The sequence below is a fragment of the Chaetodon trifascialis genome, chromosome 12 (assembly GCF_039877785.1).
Source record: "Chaetodon trifascialis isolate fChaTrf1 chromosome 12, fChaTrf1.hap1, whole genome shotgun sequence".
NCBI classification, from domain to species: Eukaryota; Metazoa; Chordata; class Actinopteri; order Chaetodontiformes; family Chaetodontidae; genus Chaetodon; species Chaetodon trifascialis.
Window position 1 is genome coordinate 24,612,766 of NC_092067.1, and position 21,109 is coordinate 24,633,874.

A 21,109-nucleotide genomic window follows, 5' to 3' on the forward strand; every position below is an offset into this window, starting at 1 on the left:
TGTGGGAAAAGGTGCCTGCTAGTGTAGGAGGTTTTTCACTTTTAATCTCCAAATGGGTGAAATGTATGAAAAATGGACCTACAGAGGTAGATGGCAGAAAAGGTAAGGAGAAAATCCCGCTCCAGTTTTGTGACATCATCCTCCCCACTGCTCACATCCAGACCAAACAGGGCTATGTGTCTGGTTTTCATTTACTTCTTTTCTCCCCCCCGCTCACCCTCTCCTCTCCCTCCTCTTTTTCTTTTTTCCTTTCTTTAGAGAAAGTGGGAGGAGGAAGAGAGAGGTGGCAGAACTCCAGGAGTTTGGAAGTTTGTCCCATCCCAGCCTTCAACTCAGCACCACAGCTCCTCTGGTTTGAGACCGGGCGGGTGTCTGTCCCTTTCTGTCTCAGCCGTTTCCTCCCTTCACTCAGGACCCCTCTTTCTGCACATCTCTCATCAGTGACCTTATCGCCGCCTTGCTCGGCAGCCTTCCTTTGGGAGGTGCTGGAAAAGCCAGCAAGGGGAATTTACCAGGAGGATAATGACCAAGAGTCCAGCTTGCATTTTATAGAACTGATATTTTTTTTTCTTCAAAAACAAATACAGTGGAGTACAGCTCCTTCAGCTTAGGGTAAGTTTACATCTGCTGTCTCCTCAGTGTGATTCATCTTGCAGAAAGAGGCTCCAGCTTGGTTTTTACAAATGCATGCTTGCTTCATTTCTCAGTTTTCGCTGCTTTAAAGACTGACCTTGAGCGCACTGCATGTCGATTATAAATAGTGCATTGACCATTGCATAGTTTCTAGTCAAAACATGTACGCTCATGATGGGTGTCATAATCACAGGGTTGCACAGAGTTTTTGGCTTATAGCTCATAAATATCAGACAACATGCGTTTAGCAGCATGGCTGAAGCCTATACTTTAGTGGTGAGAGCACTGCAAGGGCAAGAGGTGAGCCGCAGTTAGGGCGAAGAAGGAGACCTCAGCAATGTTATGCATGCTGCATGTAAGTGTAGGGAGGCGTGTATGCTCCCCTTTTCTCTTCAAAGTATTGAAATGCTCCTCTTCTGGTTGGCTTTCTTAGTTTGTGCAAAGTTTAATTCACTGCACAGGTGTCATTTGTGGTGAGGGGAAAAGTAAAATCTTTAAGATGCTCGAAAGTGTCAAGCTGTGATTGCAGCTCAGTGTTCGAGCTGTGAGCCTGTACGGAGCTGCTTTGCACCGATTAAGGCCAATTTATCAAAGCTTTGCAATACACTTTCAATGGTAGAAGAGTTTTTCACGTAATGCACGTAAAGATTAGTTAAGTCTCCTCTCAAAACCTGCTAAACGTGCTTCTGTTGAGAAATGTCATTGATCGTCTTTCAATAGCTCGTCTTTGTGCGCTTCATAAGCTCATTCAATTAAATCTAAACAGGGAATCTGTTGGTAATGGTGCAGTCACATCCAAATGTTTAAAATCTCCACACCCACATGTGAGCTCCAAAGAAGAGCAGTTGGATGGGTAGATGTTTCCATTGCAGCAGTAGCCCAAAACCACACCCTCTCTGAAACAAGCACAGGAGTGGAAAAGTGTGAAGAAAGCGTTTTCCACACCACTGGCCAGATGAACCAGGAGAACCAGAAGGGGTTTGGTCCATTGGACAAAAGAGGTGGAGTGGGTGGGTGGTGGTGGCAGTGGGCTGCAGGGTTTAGTGGACCAGGTGTGACCCATTAATCTCCCTCTATCTCCTCCTGGACCGTCCGAGTCCAGACAGAGGAATTCAGCTGTGTCTTCATTGTAATGTTTCACTGCCAGCATGTGGGATTAGATGTGCAAATTAACTTTTATTCTGTCAAGTCACAACGTAACAACATTAGTTGGACATTTGTCTTAAATATATCTCATCGGCTCCTGTTTTCACGTAGTTTTATGTTTGCATCCAGCCCATTGCTGTGATTCAGAGAGGAAGCGCTTGGTCATGGTTCAAAAGCAAGAGGAAACTTGGTGTGCGCTCCAGATTTGGTTTTGTGTGTTTGAAGTATTTTCACATAATTTACTACCTGCATTACGACGATGATGCTGCTCCCCTTGGAAGCTAGTATCTAAATTCTTACTGGCAGAGCTGCATCAGGAGGATTTTTAATAACAAAGGATTTTTAGATGCAAAGTATAAATCAGCATTAGTTTGTTTTATTGCTGCTCTGCGCTCTCCAGCTTTTAGTCTTTTTTCCATGATGCAGCACAGATGTCTGGAAGGTTGGAGCATATTTCACAAAGGTCTGCTCTCAGTGAACTACTTACCTTCTCTTTTTGGGGAAGAAAGCAGCCTAAAATTGCAGGGAAGGTAAACCAGAAGTAAGAATTCATGCTGTTATGCAGCGATTGGTGAGAGCAGCAGGTTTGAGGATGATAGTGGCATTAAGTTTTTATCACACTCGACTTTTTAGCTGTCATTGTGAGGTGCTGATTGATTGATTGTGATCACATGACCCCCCGATATATCAGGTCTAGAAATTAACTCACCTGACTAACTGAGTTTAACCCTTGACCTCAGCCCTTACCCTGCAGGCTTATCGGCCATGTGTGCTTGAACACACATCTGCTCGGTGTCAGACACACTTATACACACCAGCTGTGTGGAAATGCCTCCCCCTCCCTCTTTTAACTTTATCATTGATCATCCTCTCATCTGTGCCACACATGTCATGTCACAGTCCTTCCAGCTGAGGGGTGGGTCGGCCTTGCTTCATGCAGCGGAGGCTGACTGGTGCGGTCACACGTACTGGATGCACGGTGATTTCCTCGCACAACGCCAGTGAGCGGCAGTGTGGAGTTGTCTTGCCCTCAGAAGCAGAAGTGACTCACATCTCTCGTGACTTCACTTATTTTACTGGTCTCGGCTTTGATTCGTGCATGTTGCCTCCAATAAGTGTTGCTGACAGTATAATGGATATGTGCGAGGTTTCAGTCTGTAATAAAGTGTTAAAGGAACTGCTGATGTTGAGCCTTTCTGACAATATGGCCCATTAAGGCCAGAACATTAAGTACAGCTTGCATGTTGGACAAATTCCAGTTACTTAACATAAACTGTGCAGATTCCTCTGTACATGTATGGTATGTGTGTTTAAGTCTGCCATGCAGCAACGTTTATAACTAATGACACAATTAAAACAAAAGTGGAGTAAACAGCATCTATAAGTGGGAGGGATCAAATTTGACATCTTCAACGATACAACAGTGCTCTGCTCACATGCTGCTTAAACATCACCTGTGGGATCAACACTGAGCTCTCCCTTTGAACATAATTCACTAACATGGAATTCTCATTATGTCTATGGAGAGAGCTTTGGCCACTTGGGGGCGGTGGAAACACAATCCTGACATATCAACTTTTTGGCCGATATGGTGAACTTGCTAGCAAAAACTGCATTTTTTACACATTCAGAGCTGCATTAGCATTTGTTTAGAGTCATGTTTCTGAGTGAAGTCCAGTATTCATCCTCTTTTCAGCTCTGATTTGGTCTAAACTAACTTCACCAGTTATCTGCTAGCTTTGCCGTCTGCTCTTTGGTGCTGGGGAACATTTCATACAATGGGTTTTTTTAGAGCTTTTTGGCAGGAAACAGCTGCCCGCTGATGAGAGAGGTGAGAATGAGCCTTAACAGTGAGGCTGCAGACTGAAACAATTAGCTGGAAGATGCTGAAATGCCCAGTGGAGAGAAGAATTTGGTGATCATTCTCTGTGAGTGAATCCGTTCACACACCAATGGTCATGTGGTCCACTGTTAATGTAAGAATGTGAAGTTGAGCATCTCTATCTTATAGCTTCAGCTCAGTGACGTCTGAGAGCCGTCTGAATTTTCGTAAACCAGCACGAAATGTTTTATCTTGGGTCCACTTGGCATCAGTACCATGCAATTAACAGTCAGTCTCTCACTGAGACTGATGGAGTTTTGCACTGTGAGCTTGTTTGAGTGTGTTTATGCATGTGCCCGTTAGTGTGTGTGTGGTCTTTGCCATAAATGAGTGTGTGAGGTCCAGCTGCAAACGTGCTTCAGAGTGCTCATGGGCACATCGCTGCATCTATCTTGCTCTTTACATGGTAACTGACACTGACTACGAATAGTAGCACTGAGCAGCAGATAGTGCTGTGTCGAGCGCACAGAGCAGCGCGCTCGGCTCGCTCAGTAACATAAACTGCTGCCGCTCTTGAAGCCTGTCACCTCATGGTGAAGGCTGGATTGCACATAAAGGTTAAGTGGTGACTCAGCATATTCAAAAACACAAGCACACCTCAGCAAACAGGCCAACTCCTCATCTCCTACACCTCTTCATCATCATGACGTTAGACATATGTGGCTGTCTTTGCTATGCTAACAGGCTTAGGCATGCAGTGATAGACGTTACTGGATGGCCTGTGCGTATCTCCGGCTTCTTAAAGCTCCTTTGTGTGAGATTTAAGCATTTCTGGCTTTGGCGGCTCCCGTTGCATAACATTCATTCTTCTCCCAATAAAAACTTCAAAGGGGCTTTACGTTTGGAGGGATGGCAGCTTTGACCTGTGTCTTATCTGTGGATGAAGTATGTGGCACATGCAGAGAGGAAATAAGTGAGTGAGAGTATTTTTGACACAATGGAGTTATTGAGTTCCACAGGAACTGCATGTGCTGGTGCAGAAGTTTTGGAGTGAAACCAAATAATCCTTTAAAGATGCTGACAGGGAGTTAGATTTATACCAGAGAGCATCTGTAACAAAGAACTTCATCTGTGAGGAAATTAAGAGCAAGCTACCTTTTGTACTGTCCTTTTTTTTTTACATATTTTGAGGACATAATAGATCTTTAAGCTGCATAATCAATTACTTTTTTTATACTGAAGCTGCATTTATTAATCACTAAAGGATTAAATGACATGCGTTGCTCGTAGTGGCAAACCTCTCCTGGTTGAAGCATTCAGCTCGTTCTTTTGGGTTTAGGGCTCGCACACTGAGCGTCAAACAGCAGACAGAGAGTTAGTGATTAGCTTTAGCAGCTAAGGAGACAGACGTTTCCTCAGGACCCGGTGAGGACCAAAAGGTCGACATTAACACTGTTCAAATAAATGCTAATGTCTCACTGTGTCTAGAAAAGTATTGAATGTGCAAAGAGGCAACTGTTTGCTAACAAGTAACAGCTTTACTTTCAGCGGTAATCTGTCAAACGTGTGTCATATTCAACTGGTTTTAGAGTTCTGCCCCCTAGTGGCAGACAGTATATATTCACGCAGCTTTGAGATCATTTGGTGACAGCATATTTCTCACTTTCTTTCTTCATTTTCTGCTTAATGTAATTCCTCACGCCGCCTTTGTTTTGGCTGCTCGTATCAGCGAAAACAGGACTCCACTGTGCTATGTTTTCCTCTGCGGCGGTGAGGGGAAGCCATAGTGTTGACACTCCGGCCAAGCCTGGCAGACTCTGCAGAGAAGTGGCTTTTGAGTGACCTGAAATCACATGAGCACGAGTGGAGAACACAAACATCTGTTGCAGTGTCCAAGAGAGCTTGGATTTCCTTGAAATAAAGGAACTTAGTGATTTAGGCCCTATATCTGGAGAGTGACAGCATCGGGGGACTGCAGGGATACAAATTTCTCACCGCAAGTGGGAACTGTGCTCAAAGCATGCTGTTTGAGATTATTTGCTTGGTTGAAGGATATTCTCCAGGCACTTTTCATGTTTGTTTTATGAGGAAAAGATTATCACATCAAGCGATCGTCACAAACAGAAAGGCCCCACCCAGCTCTCAGTGGGCAAATATATTGACTGTACATTTCAAGAATAACTGCTGTTGATATTTTATGGGACAACTTCAGTAGTTAACTGTAACTCTCCTCAGACTTCCTCTGAATGGCTGATGTTCCTGCGGTTGTTTGTTAAGTTATGTTTGGTCACTGTGTTTTGATTTACACACTAATGGGCTTGTTTAAAAGCTCTCCCAACTATTTATCTTTCTCATCTGCACAGCGTAGACTGCATGAACAGTAGACACAGCAAAGTGTAAACACGGTGACTCTGATGAATGAAGCTCACTGCAACATTGCATTAAACACGACAGCAATGTGTTTATAATCAATTATTGGCGTGTTTTGTGGATGGCTTTGATCCAAGCTGAGCTGACCCAGGCTTTCTGTCCTCTAAAGGGTCTCTTTTACTCCACAGAAAAAAATCATTTAATTTAAATATGACTAAAGTGCATATTTGGTCAAGATCAAAGGGTGACTTGGTCCAGAATCCACTGTAAACAGGGACATTTTCCACAACTGAGAGTTGATAATATTGGTATGGGCTGTTGGCCAAGGATGAGTATCAGGCACAAGGCAAAGTAAGCAAAAATCCCTTTGGGTCAGAGACATGTGCAACCTGCACTTTGAGTTAATCCTGCGTCTGTTTTCTTTGTATTTCTTGTCAGATTTTCCTCTCTCCGCTCCAGTAGAGCTGTAGGTCAGCCCAGAAGTTAGCATTTCGACAATAGGACGACCAGAATTAAAAAAAGAAAAAAGAAAAAAAAAAAAAGAATTTTATACTATAGGTTTTGCATTCATATCATTTTGCAGTCAAATTTTCTCACAGACAAACACATTGGCATCTTCTCTGTTATAAAAGCCTTGTACCTTGTTCATATCCCATCATATAAGCTTATGATAAAAGGCAGCTGAACAGTACATAATTAACAACTTTATGTGGTACTTACCTTCAGAAAATAAGCATCTATCACACTGTGTTATACCTACAGTTTCCACTAGAGGGCATCAGTCATTTTCAGTGTTGTCTCAGTTGTGCCTCAGGGTCCATAATGTCCCTCTCTGTCATGATAAAAGCACAATGAATAAAGAAAACACAGCTTTGAATATATTCTGGCACTGGAAAATGCAAACTTGTGGCACATTGGAGACCTTTCCTCTTTTATTCTCTATAAAGTAGACATACAGTAAATCTCTAATTACCCACGTACCACTTTTCTTACAGAGCCCATTAGAGCTGCCCTTAATGCTGAGCTTTTACTGTGTGTGTGCCAGCAGGCAGAGAGGCTGTTAAAGAGACTCCTCTGGGACTCATGTTGTCGACATTAACCCCCCCAATATTACTCTAATGGTAAAGACTTCATTGGTCATTGGCCATGTGTGCCGTCGCAGGTCATTGTATTTTTCAGGACTTCTCTTTGGAATTATGAATAAGTTTTTATATGTTAATGTGGAAATGCTTTCCAACTGCAGAATCACAGCTGGAAGATGTAGTTAATTTGGGAGTTTTGCTGTCTTAAGTTAATAAGCTAGAAACATGAAACTCAGCCCAATAACTGGAAATGGTGTGCATTTGCATCCCAAGGAATAGGAGCCCAATCGGCCAGATGGTGGCGCTGCAATTAAAGCACAAATGTTTAATTTTGGTAAGGCCACGCCCCTCATACTGTAGGTCCAATTGCCTTGAAATTGGACACACAAGTCCAGATCAAAATGCGCTCTAGATAGAAGTCTCTTTGATCTTTTTTTTTTTTTTTGTTGCCATTTTAGATTTTTTTGACAAAGAGTAATGAGAGAAGAACTCATTGGATTTGACTGCATCAACACCAAAATGGGCATAGAGCATTGTGGGACTGAGATACGTGTTTCTTTTAGGAAAGAGCAAGATCAGTCAAAATACAAAACAAAGCTTGCATGTTTTTGGATGTATTTTATCGCCTCTGGGTGGTGTAAAATCAAGTAGCTTATACATGTGAGCTGTCTTTGAGGGTAAAGAGTTGGTTTTAGGTTCAGGTTAGAGTGAGGTATTTGGTATGTAGCTGTGACGGCTAACTTCAGGGTTGGAGAAAGGATGAGGAAAGTGTTGAAGAAAGTGTAAAAGTACAAATGTGTGTGTTTGAGAACTGATGGGGACATCTTGGTGTGATGGACTTGATTTTAGGATCATGTGTGTGATTATGTTGTGTTTGTGGCTCAGGCGTTACTTATTGATAATGGACAATTGTGTTCTTAACCTACTTGAAGAAAATTAGAATTGTCTGAGACAAAAGAGGTTACACACAGTATTTGATTATATTTGAGTTCAGGTAGATTTAAAGATGGAAATCTTTCAACACACACCTACTGTACATGTGTGCATACTTTCTCTATGAGGTGAATTTCTGAGGTCCGTCTTGAGCCATGTGTGACCTTCCTCTCTTTCCCTGTGACAATATTTAACATCACAATAGGGGAAAATCTGACCGAATAGAAAACACACACCCCTGCTGTGAAACCAGATTTTCCAGTCCAGCACCGCTCTTAAGAACACATTATTCTGTGAGTTGGAAAATACAGTCCTTGCCAAGCAGAGTTAATTACTAGAGCACATTGGCTGGCAGTTTTAACAGGTGGTTTTGATCATTACCACTCAGGTCGGCTACTGATGTACCAACATAAGCTGCCGCTCCCTCACTTACAAACCAAAACCAGAAAGTTAGAGAGTTGCCGGTGCTTCAGTTTTATTTTTTTATTCACACACAGCAGCCTTTAATGCCAGATGCTGTGCCTGTCCTAAAGCTTTGGCAGGACGCGTGCTCATCCACTAAACCACTAATATGTCACACGAAATACGTTAATAGCATCTTTCCTCAACTGACATTTGCTCATTTAACTTCTTCAGTAGACTCATTTGAAGTGTTGGGCGGCCCTTGTGGTGTGAGATAGGGATGCTGTATGTGCTCTCTGGTTCATGTCCGTATCATATCTGGTTTTGCAGGTGTCCCCTTTGCTGCTTTGGTGAAAGAAGATGAGGAGGCATCGGCTGTTACCGCTGTGTGCCCTCCTGGCCGTCCTGTTCACAGGACTCCTCCCAAACCTTGATGCTCAGGAAGGTAAGTTGAACTAAATCTCAGCTGCGGTCAGCACGGTGTGCTCATTGTGCAGATGATCAATCTGCTTATAATACTTGTTCCAGTTTCAGCAATGCTCAGTCGGATGTTTTTTCAGGTTTTTGCTCTCCTAAAAATATGCACTCCACATCTGAAGAACAGTGGGATCTATAAAAGTGCTATGATATCCTAATATAAACAAAATATATTCCTGTAGATACCTTACTTTTCACTTTAATGAGCATTGTTGGTTAAAACTGACTATTTTTCCATTCTTATTATTTTTAAAATCTGGGTTGAAACTGTGTATCTCAACAGTGAACAAAAAATAACTAGAGGTCTCAGGAGTTTTAGAGGAGTATCAAGTCCAGTCAGATGCTTTTGATGACAAGCAAAGCAGGAATGATCCTTCCAACCCTAGAATTAATTACACATTTCAGATGTATTGTGCAACAGTATTAATGTTTGGTGCTGAAACATCATTGTGGAACCAAACACAAAGCATCTTTTCACTGGTCTTTACTTCTGTCCTTCAAACACTCTCTTTTGAAGATTGTGCACAAGGGCTGGCAGCTGATATATACTTTCTAGTGGATTCGTCCTGGAGTATTGGAGAGGAGAACTTTGAGCATGTCAGACAGTTTCTGTACAGCTTGACACAAGCGCTGCACCAGGTCGGCGGGGACGGGTTTAAATTTGCACTTGTGCAGTACAATAACAAGCCTGAGACTGAGTTCCAGCTCAACAGCTACCCAACCACACAGGGAGTCCTGGCACACATCAAGGCTATGTCTTACCGTGGTGGGGGCACCCGGACTGGCCTAGGCCTGGATTTTCTGATTCGCACACACATGACCACCGCTTCGGGCAGCCGCGCTGTTGACGGGGTGACCCAAGTGGTGGTGGTGCTAACAGATGGGCGCTCCCAGGATGACGTGGCAATGCCAGCTCAGGTGCTGCGGCTGGCAGGCGTGGAGGTCTTTGCAGTTGGAGTTCAGGATGCAGTGGACTCTGAGCTCAGGGAGATGGCTAGCCAGCCCAGTGACACTCATGTTTTCAGTGTAGACTCTTTCCTGACCTTGCGGGATATAATCCAAGATTTAGTAGTGGGGCTTTGCGGCGCAGTGACCCGGTCAGGGGGTGCTCCTGTGGCACAAGAGGCCCCCGTGGCTGGAAGAGGGACAGGTAATGAAATGGGACCAGTGTCACTACCATACTAATGTGTCCACATGTGCAGGAAGAAGCTGTTGCATATGTGGTCAAGTATTTTTCAAGTATTTTTAACCACAATAACCTTTCACTATCCACCTGCAAAATTAACATCACTTGTTTTGTCTTAATATACCCTCAATGCTTTGAAAATCACTATAAGATCTGCATGTGATTGACACCCGTACTGCATCTTAGATTAGGGTGTTATGTAACGGCACAAAGAACAAATACAACGAGTGTGGATTGACAGGAAGCTATCAAAACAATGTGACAATGATTTTAAATTTGGAAGTAATTTCAGCTCTGTGTTGGCATACAGCAGTAACCTCAGTCAAAATTTAAGATACCATTTAGACACAGCTGAGAGGACACATATACAGACAGCAACAGAGTAAAGTCCTTATAGTGACACTTCAGACAACATCCTTTCTTAAAACCTCTGGAAAAGACGAAGGCCTCGGCAATGCCTGATCCTTTTAATCATCACATCTTAAAATCAAACAATGATCTTTTAACAAAGGCTAACCATGCACAACTGCTTACGTGTCTTGCATTTATATGTTTGTCTTTATCAGTTACAATGTCTATCTGTGTGAAAATATGTGCAGTATTCTGTATTTGAAACAGTGATGAACCTGCCTGAACTCATTCTTGACCTGCAGAAGAAGTACTTTGAGAATGTTTTTATATGTCGACGTGAACCTACGTACTTACCAAAAAATCACGGGTCCAAAGAAGACATTACCTTTGGACACATGATTCAAATTAAAATGAAATAGAAACATAACTAATACACAATTATGTACTAATTTTACATTGAATCAGATGGAATATATTCTCAAGTACTGTAAACCTGCAGGCACCAAGGATAGGCCACAGGATCATGACTGGTCACGTTATCTGAGGTCTGTAACAAGAGTCTGCATGGGATGGTTGAACTCAGTGGAGCTTATTCAAGGGACACATCACACAAATTTAATACGAAATTCAGCATTTGTTTAATGACACAATACCTCAGTGATTTGTTCTTTCATTTTCAACAATAATTAAGTATGAGCTAATAATTATAGTTATATATAATCACTGTATTAACAACAATGAACAGTTATATTTTGTTACACATTTTAAAAGGCTCAAATATCTTGTAAATAATGTCAGCTTTCAGTTGAAGTAACTTCAAGTCTTTCCACCACATTAAACATAATTATTTTCTGTAACAAAAAAAAAATGACATCAAATTCAATTTGCGTTCATCTCCTGATGTGTAAAAGATTTGTTTTTATAGAAATTCAGTATATTTATGGTCTCATTAATCTGTATTTGTTGATACATGACATGGAGAATTAGCTAAATTATTCTTGTATTGGTGGTTAGTACTCATACTGTATTGTACTTCAACATCCACTCTTATGTTACTGTCACCCAAATCCAATACAAATAACTTTTCTGTGAAAGGGAAAATTCACACTATAGCTTACAACAATCTTGACTAAAGAGTGATTAGCTGCAATTGGGGAAAAAAAAATCAACAAATTACATCACTTTAGGAAATCTCCTTGGTTCAGCCTACATGCAGTATGATGTGTTTGGCAATGTTGTGTTATTGATTTGTTCACTTGAATGTCACTTGACACATGGCGTGACATGCCAGCACGAGTTCTTGTCTCTGTCTCACTATGTTTACGCTTTCACAAGTTCCATTTTGTTTTGTTTTCTCTCTCTCTCCTTAAAGCACAAGATTCAGCTGACCTAATACTCTTAATTGATGGATCACAGAACGTTGGAGCAGCAAACTTCCCCTTTGTGCGTGATTTGGTTTTGAGAATCATTGAGCGCCTTGATGTGGGCAGGGACACCGTTCGGGTGGCCTTGGTCCTGTACAACGGCAGCCCAGAGATAAAGTTCTATCTAAATAGCTATGACAGCAAATCATCAGTCCTGGAAGCTGTGAAGGGCCTGACCTACTCAGGGGGCGACGAATCTAACCTGGGCGCTGCCTTGGAGGAAGTGGCCAATAGCCTTTTGAGCCAAACAGCTGGGGGCAGGGCAGACGATGGTGTGCCCCAGATGTTGGTGGTTATCAGTGCTGGTCCAACCACTGATGATACTGGTGCCGGTGACCGGGCCCTTAAGAGGGCTGGCGTTATCACGATTGGCTTGGCGATTGGTGACGGTGCAGATCTGGAAGCAGTTGCTACAGATAAAAGTTTTGTCCTGTCAGCCCCTGATTTCAGAACAGTGGCAAACATGGGTGACCAGCTGTTCCTATACGTTAACGGGGTGATCCAACGCACCATTATAGTTCAGAATGAGTTCACAGAAGGTATGTAACTTCTTTGTAAATGTAAATGCGGGGCATTGTGGTTGTGGAAGGGCCCTAAAATTCTCATAATGAATGTAAGATAGTGTGCCAGGTAAGATATGCTTAACTTGAAATTACATAGTGGTAGTGACACAGTAAAAGTATTACTATCGTTATTCTGTACCTGTAATTCGATTCAGTTGACTAAGTTGCTGCAAATTTATACATCCAAAACGTTCTATTAATCCATTGTAAAGGTAAATAGCCAAATACAGATATTCTACTAAAGAGGGACATTAAAAGAGGCTTTGCTACCTTAACATGGGTTAGGTTTGGGTACGGGCGTTAGGGTTAGGGTTAGGGTTTGGAGCCCATTTTTTTATACAGCACATTTTAAGCAGTAGTGGGACATCACATCATCTAGTGCAAACAATGGAAAATAGTGTTAAAATATGTCTTCATAATACATCACAAGGGAACATCTCTACTACATCACTACTCCATATGGCATATACTAAATAATCCATTCTAAAATATGCAACAGAAATTGAATCATAGAGTATCCTTGTTACTATAACATATCTTTAAATCAGCTTTTTTCTCATATTAATGCTTTTTTTTCTTTTCTCTTCTTTTCAGTCTTGGCAGTTGGAAAACGAGACATCATTTTCCTAATTGACAATACAATGGGCTCACAGGGCATCAACTCTGTGCGTGAATTCATCAGGCGGTTTGTCGACAGCATGCCAATTGGTCCAGATAACGTTCAAGTGGGTGTGGCCCAGTTCAGCAATGTCCCTCGACTCGAAATGGATCTCAACTCTCACTCAACCAAGGAGGCAGTAGTTGGTGCTTTGGGCGGTATCAAACCAAGACCTGGACAGACAATCAATATTGGAGCAGCCTTGGACTTTGTGCGGACAAATATGCTGAGAGCTGAGAAGGGTAGTCGTATTCAACAGGGGGTGCCCCAACTTTTACTGCTGATGACCAGTAAAAGGTCCAGTGACAGTGTGGAAGGTCCTGCTCAGGCCCTGCAGCGAATGGGGGTGTTGACTCTCGCTTCAGGCTCCAAAGCTGCTGATGAAGAAGAACTGAAACAGATTGCCTTCGCTGAATCTGTTGTGTTCATGCTGAGGGACTTCCGTGCACTGACTCGCAGCCCAAGGCCAATTCTCGATGCACTCACAACACTAGCTGGGGTGGTGGTGACCGAAGTACCTACCGAACCAGGTAATGATTTGTCTTGTAACCGCATTCAATATCATGAGTAATTCAGTGAAGTAATTGTCTAATCTTTGATGAAACTAAGACAGAGGAGTGGCAAGTTAATTAAAAACCTATAATAAATGCTTAACCCAACAAAGCAGTTTTGGTACCTAAAAATTGACTTATCTAAGAAGATAAGGACATAGTAAGTACAGTTTGGTCAGTGGATCAGTTTTAAATATTCCAGGGAGCTGCGAGGATGAAAAACTTCAGGTAACAAGCTCTTACTGTAGTTTGCATGAGCCAGCACATGTCCATTGTGCTGTGGGGTCAGTTATTCATAATTTGACTCAGAGCTAGTACCCCTTCCCACCACACACACACTCACGCTCTAAAAACTCCATAAGCACATTGAAGTTGCTTCTCCTGGCTTGTGCTGGACCAATTTGGCTCTCAGTTTCAGAGGGAATCACTTTAATATTTAGACATTAATAGTGGTACATTTTTTAGAGCCTGTAAACTGAAAATACAGACTATGTACACGTTGTTACACAGAGGCTAATTTTTCTGTTCTTGTGCTTTCTCTTAGTGGTGGAGATAACCACAGTGCAGACTCAAAGAGTGATCCGAGACATTGTCTTCCTTGTGGATGGCTCAAACTACATTGGCAGCAGTAACTTTCCCTACGTCAGAGACTTCATTATCAACGTGGTCAACCAGCTGGAAATTCGTCCTGACAGGGTTCAGATTGGTCTCCTGCAGTTTGCTGACCGTCCAAAAATTGAATTTTATCTGAACAGCCACCGTAGCAGGCAAGATGTTGTGGATCGAGTCTCTCAACTCAGGTTAACTGGAGGCTCAGTCTTGAATACAGGAGCTGCCATGAATTATGCCCTTGCCAACATGTTCCAGCCATCAACTGGGTCACGCAGGAGACAAGGAGTCCAGCAAGTGCTCGTTCTGATCACAGGTGGCCCAGCCCAAGATGAGGTTAAAAGTGTAGCTGATAAATTGGCTCTGGCTGGTGTTTTGACCTTCACCGTCAGTTCTGGGCAAGCAGACGATGCCCTGCTGAAAACGGTTGCCTTTGTTCCAGATTTGGCTTACCATGCAGCAAGATTTTCTGATTTACCAGCTGTGGCTGAAGTAATCATGCCAAAGTTGATAACGGTGGTTGGTGATACAGATGTGACATCATTCCCAGAGGAAACTGGTGAGCTTAATATTTCTCTGTTTCTATGAATGAAATAATGTGATGTACATAAAAGTGTGACTGGTGACAATTAATTATGTTTTCTTTTATCTTTTCTTTCTCAGTTGTTTCTGGGGCTGAAAGGGATGTTGCCTTCCTCATTGATGGCTCAGACAATGTTCGAGCAGATTTTGCCTACATCCGGGATTTTATCATTAAAGTAATTGAACCACTTGACATTGGGATTGACAAGGTACGAATTTCAGTGGTTCAACACAGTGAAAGGCCAACTCCAAGTTTCTACCTTAACACTTATCAAACCAAAGATGAGGTGATAAGAGCTGTCAATGGAATGTCACTGGCTGGTGGACGTAGTTTGAACACAGGACAAGCTCTAAGATTCATGAAGGACACCATCTTGTCCGAAAGGCATGGTAGCCGGGCTGCGCAAAACGTCCCTCAGTTTCTGATCATTTTGACTGGGGGCAGGTCCAGGGATAACGTGAAGGAACCTGCCGGTGCACTGAAGACGGAGGGAGTCGTACCATTTGGTGTTGGTGTCAAGGATGCAGACCCAAGGCAGATTGAGGCCATTTCACACAACCCCTCCTTTGCCTTCACTGTGAAGGAATTCAGCGAGCTCAGCGCCATACCACAAAGGCTCAATAACTATTTGAGTCTTCCAAATGAAGAGCTGACCGTAGTTCTACAGCAAGGTAGGACAAATCTTATTTGTTACTGGCGTGTCAAACTTGCTGAAAGAGAAACGTTTCTGCTGATGTTTTTGGTGTTTTATCAAATTAATTGAATTTCATTTGTTGTGTCTCAGTACAAAGCAATACTGTAAAAAGAGATATTGTGTTCCTACTGGATGGCTCTGATAACACAAGAAATGGATTCCCAGAGATAAAACTCTTTATTAAGAGCATAGTGGAACACCTCTCTGTCGATGAGAACCAAGACAGAGTGTCTGTGGTTCAGTTTGCTGATAACCCTGAGGTCAACTTCGATCTGAATTCTTACAAGGCAAAGAATGACACTTTAAGTGCCATAGATAATTTAAGGCACAAGGGTGGGAGACGCCTTGATATCGGTGGAGCCCTCCAATTTGTAAGGCACAGTGTCTTCACTTCCTCAACGGGCAGCAGAAGACTAGAAGGAGTGCCCCAGATTTTAATTCTTCTAAGCTCAAAACCATCCACTGACAATGTGAGAAGCCCAGCTTTTGCTCTTAAAGAGCATGACATTATGTCAGTGGGGGTTGGAGTGGGAGATGCCAAACTTTCAGAGTTGGAAATGATTGCCTTCAAACCTGGTTTTGCATACAAAGTCACTGATTTTTCCAAGTTGCCCTCAATCCAATCCCAACTTGTTGCTACACTGAACATAAACAAAGACACTGAGGAAACCATGACTGGAATCTCTGATTTAGTAGGTAAGAATTCCACAGTTGAATATATCCCTATAATTGGAGTATTGTGTTACTTTATTTGAGAGTTTTAAGTTTTTTTTTGAAAACTCTCAAGAATATTTAACATAAATCCATATAATCTAATGATTGATGATGACGTGATAAACAATTATGAAATGTTTTGGTGCATTTCTGTTGCATGACATTCATGACTACCCTTGCTAGAAAATCTATTCTGTTGAAGGACGAACTGTTCTCTATTTCTTCAGCTTTCAAGAATGTAGCCCTTTTCTCCCAATTGTCTACTTCAGTGCTGAAGAGGAGTCGACAGATTCTTTCATACATCTTTTTGATAAAAAGATGGTTCTTTAGTAGTTCTGCTTGAAATAACAATTTCAGAGCAACGGCTCATCTTTCTTTCCGTGCTCACCTTATTCCTGAACTTGCTCATGCTGATAAATATGCATGAGAGTAGAAAAGACTTGACGCGCAGTTCGTGAATTCTCTTTCTATCTATCCATTTATCACCATGTTGACACAGGGAGCAACAAGAGGGACATAGTGTTTCTCCTTGATGGGTCAGATGACTCCAGAAATGGACTACCAGCTATTCGGGAGTTCATCAGAAGAATGGTAGAAGAGCTGGACATTGATGAAGATAAGGTCCGAGTGGCTGTCGTACAGTATAGTGATGACACCAGAGTTTACTTCAATCTGAAAACTCACAGATCCAAAAAGGCTATCATCTATGCTGTAAGAAGTCTTCGTCATAAAGGAGGAAGACTTCGGAACACTGGAGCTGCTCTACAGTTTGTGCGAGACCATGTTTTCACGGCTTCATCCGGGAGTAGACGTCTAGAAGGAGTCCCTCAGATTCTGTTTTTACTGACTGGTGGCAAATCAGATGATGATGTTTCAGGACCTGCGACAAACCTCAAACAAATCGGCATTCTGTCTTTCGCCATTGGAATGAAAAACACTGAAGAGCAGGAGCTTCAAAAAATTGCCTTCTCCTCCAGATTTCTTTTCAACCTTCCTGTCTTTGGTGAACTTTTGTCCATTCAACCGGAGATAGCTGCATTTGTCCGGGCGGAAATACAGACGGAACCTCCCACTGTTGTAGGTAAGAAGTGCCACTGATAAGTGGGTGAGAATCAAACTGATTCCCTGCTTATATTTTAGTATATTTTTTCCTTCATAATTTGAATTGCATTGAAACTGCATCATCTTCTGAGGAACATCAGTTGATCAGTTTCATGTTTCTCAAACTGTCTACACTGGCTCAAGGCATCTTCATGGTTATGCCGTCTCTTGTTCGGCTCTCATCCTTTTTCATCTTGTACCCTGGAGAGTCTTTTCTTGACAGCTCCACATCAGGAAATGTCACTTCTTTCTACTCTTAAGCTCTTCCTTGAGCCAATGATAATCACATCATTGACCAAATATTTGAAGAGTAGTGAAATCTTTTTTCAAGCTTTCTCCATCTTTCATTTGTGAAAGAGGAATACGTTTCTCAATAATTTCTTCATCTACCAGTTTTTCCAAAATGTTCTGGCATCTAACACCCTGTTTATTGCAGTAATTACTTTGAATTTCAATTGCCAGCTCTTATGGCTTTACCAACTATCTGATTTGTACTAATTGCATCACGATATATTTTAGTTTGTGTAATGTGTGTCTATTTCTTAAACAAGGTTTTCCTGTTCTTTTCTAGTTGAACTAGATTCCCGTCAAAGAGACATAGTGTTTCTATTGGATGGGTCAGATGACACACGGAGTGGCTTCCCAGCAATGAAAAGTTTTGTCCACAGAGTGGTCGATACACTCAGTGTTGGTGAGAACAAAGACCGTGTTTCTGTGGTCCAGTATAGCAGAGATCCACAGACACATTTCAGTTTGAACACCTACACAGAAAAACAAGATGTTCTTGCTGCTGTCGAGCAGTTGAACCATAAAGGGGGCAAACCACTCAACACTGCGGCAGCTCTCAACTATGTGAGGAATAACGCTTTCGCCGATTCCTCTGGAAGTCGACATCAACAAGGTGTCCCTCAGATACTGATTCTGTTGAGTGGGGGAAGATCTCAAGATGATGTTGCTGGTGCCGCTGCAGCTCTAAAACAGGACAAAGTTGTTGCATTCTGTGTCGGTACAAGAAATGCAGACATACTTGAGCACCAAATGATTGCATATAACCCTTCGTATGCTTTCTCTGTGCTTCGGTTTGATGATATTGGGAGCATCGAACAACAACTTGTGTCATTTGTGAAAAGGGTGCCTCGGCAGCAGCCAAGACTAAAACCACAGAATGGTCTAGGTAAGACTATCTATCTATCTATCTATCTATCTATCTATCTATCTATCTATCTATCTATCTATCTATCTATCTATCTATCTATCATGATTGTTCTAATATTTCGATATATAATCTCTATATACCTTCATGTGTAACTCTAACAAAGCATCATCTCTGTGTCTGTCAAAGTTTCTGCAGATCTAACTGAATCCATTCAGCGCGATGTTGTATTTTTACTGGATTCTTCAGATGAAATGCAAAATGACTTTAATGCAGTGCGTGGCTTTGTTGGGCGAATGGTGGAGAAACTCACTGTGGATGAGAACAAAGATCGTGTTTCAGTGTTGCAGTACAGCAGAGAACCCTCTGTTGAATTTTTTCTGAACACACATAAAACACAGCAGAATGTTGCTGACAGTGTGAGAGTTCTGAGGCATAAAGGAGGCACACGCCGTAATACTGGTGCAGCCCTCCAGTACGTCAAGGATAACGTTTTTACAGCCTCTTCTGGAAGTAGGCTGCAACAGGGTGTCCCTCAGATTTTGGTTCTCGTAACTGGCGGACGGTCCAGTGATGATGTCAGAAATGCTGTCGAGAACTTGAAAGGAATTGGTGTGATGATATTTGTGATTGGAACAAAGAATGCAGATACCCTTGAAATTCAGTCTATGTCACAGGAAGCCAGTCATGCTTTCTTTGCAGCAGACCCCAGTGATCTGTCAGACATTGAACAACAAATATTTTCTGCCATCGTGATGGGTGAAACCCCTGCTATCAGATCAGTATTACATGGTAAGACTAATGACTGTAAAGACTTCATGTTGTACACCACACGCGCAACTTCAGGCATTGTCAGATTGCCGTAGATCACATGTTATTCATTTAATCTGTGGGTGAATGATGAACAGTCACAGACTAGTACCCTTTTGTGGCTGTCAGATCCATTGGCAATTGGATCAGGCATGTGTTTGATTTTACCAAACTGTGTTGAAACCAGACAGTCTGTACAACCACACATCAGAAATGGACAACAGGAGTTCCACTGTGGGCAAAAATTTGGGTTTATTCAGAAGAAAAGAAAACAATTTTTACTTTTTTCCTCAGCAAAATGTTAGTTAAGATTGATACTAGTGATCTAATCATGATTAAAATCTAACATTCCATTTTTTCAAGCCATTTTCTCCATTCACCATTGTTGGGCCACTTCAAGCAAGCTTTGCATCTTGATAACTGTTAGACTAGACTTCCATCTGTGTTGTTTCGGCAGTTACATTCAACTCCGCCAAGCACTGCATTCTACTGCGCTGTTTATGTAAACACAGTGGTCCATTAAATAGCAAAGCAAGTTGTTCTCATGGAGTTACTGAACATTTGCAGGAATATAACACTTGTTTATTTGTTTAAATGCCTGTGTGATTACAGATCCCAACAGAAGAGATGTTGTTTTTTTGCTCGATGGTTCTGATGACTCTCAGCAAAAATTCCAAGATATTACGGACTTTGTGCAGAGAATAGTGGCGGACCTAAACATTGACACAAACAAAGATCATGTGGCTGTTGTCCAATACAGCAACACGGCAGAGATTAATTTTAACTTGAGACGTTACTCAACAAAGGATGAAATTCTTGATGCAGTAAGAGGCCTAAGACACAAGGGAGGTTATCCTCACAACATTGGAGCGGCTCTTCAGTATGTGAGGGACCATGTATTTACTTCCGAATCAGGAAGTAGACTCCTGGAGGGAGTTCCACAGATACTCATACTGCTGAGTGGTGGGAGATCTGGAGATGATATAAGAACCCCGGTCAGAATGCTAAAGGAGATTGGTGTCATTTCCATTGCCATTGGAACAACTGAGGCTGACACCCTAGAGCTGCAGACAATATCTCACGAACCCAGTTATGCGCTCTCAGTTACTGATTATGAGGAGCTTCCTACTGCTAAGAAGGATGTGTTTTTGCTTTTAAGACAGGCTCCCCACCATATAGAGCAAACCACTCCCACCGATGGTCTTGGTAAGATATTATGTTTTTACTTTTACCCCCCCAAAATGTTTATGTAATTATGGGGGTGCTGTCACTGGAGTTTACCTGTTACATGCAAAAAATCACATTGCCTTTGTTTTTACATCTTTTGTCTTTGTTGCAGAGTCTAAGAAACAAGATGTAGTATTTCTTATTGATGGATCATATGACTCACGAAATGGCTTTGAAGGAATACGAGGCTTTGTTAAAAAATTCGTTGAAAGTTTAAGTCTCGATGAAAACAGAGACCAAGTGGCTGTTGTTCAATACAGCCGTGATGCCACAGCCAATTTCTACCTGAATTCCTATTCATCCAAGACTGATGTGCTCAATGCCATTGGAACAATGAGACATAAGTTGGGAAGACCCCTCAACGTTGGCAAAGCACTTGAGTTTGTCAGAGACAATGTCTTTGCTGCTTCAGTTGGAGGCAGACGTGCAGAATCAGTCCCCCAATATCTGTATGTATTTAGTGGTGGGAGATCAGGGGATGATGTCAGAGGACCAGCACAGTCACTCAAAGACAATGGAATAAAGACTTTCAGTGTTGGAACAAAGAATGCTGATACGCTGGAAATGCAAACCATCTCATTCACGCCAGCACACTATTTTCATGTCACAAGCTTTGACAA

At 42.1% G+C, this 21,109-nt stretch overlaps 1 protein-coding gene across 1 annotated transcript; it reads left to right on the forward strand.

The window, feature by feature from the left end:
- The first annotated feature begins 409 nt into the window (after positions 1-409).
- On the forward strand, positions 410-18,656 carry LOC139340679 (collagen alpha-3(VI) chain-like). Its single transcript, XM_070976590.1, has 10 exons — positions 410-612; positions 8,719-8,833; positions 11,775-12,365; positions 12,984-13,577; positions 14,143-14,766; positions 14,871-15,461; positions 15,575-16,209; positions 16,694-17,286; positions 17,893-18,151; positions 18,642-18,656. The coding sequence occupies exons 2-10, from the start codon at positions 8,749-8,751 to the stop codon at positions 18,654-18,656; spliced, it is 3,987 nt and encodes a 1,328-aa protein (XP_070832691.1). The 5' UTR covers positions 410-612; positions 8,719-8,748.
- Positions 18,657-21,109: the final 2,453 nt, after the last annotated feature.

Excerpts from the sequence above, each read along its gene's own strand:
- LOC139340679 (XM_070976590.1), top strand. The coding sequence starts at position 8,749 with ATGAGGAGGCATCGGCTGTTACCGCTGTGTGCCCTCCTGGCCGTCCTG. Across the intron at positions 14,767-14,870 it reads ATCATTCCCAGAGGAAACTG|TTGTTTCTGGGGCTGAAAGG; the intron begins GTGAGCTTAATA and ends TTTCTTTCTCAG. Across the intron at positions 16,210-16,693 it reads CCACAGTTGAATATATCCCT|ACAGGGAGCAACAAGAGGGA; the intron begins ATAATTGGAGTA and ends CACCATGTTGAC.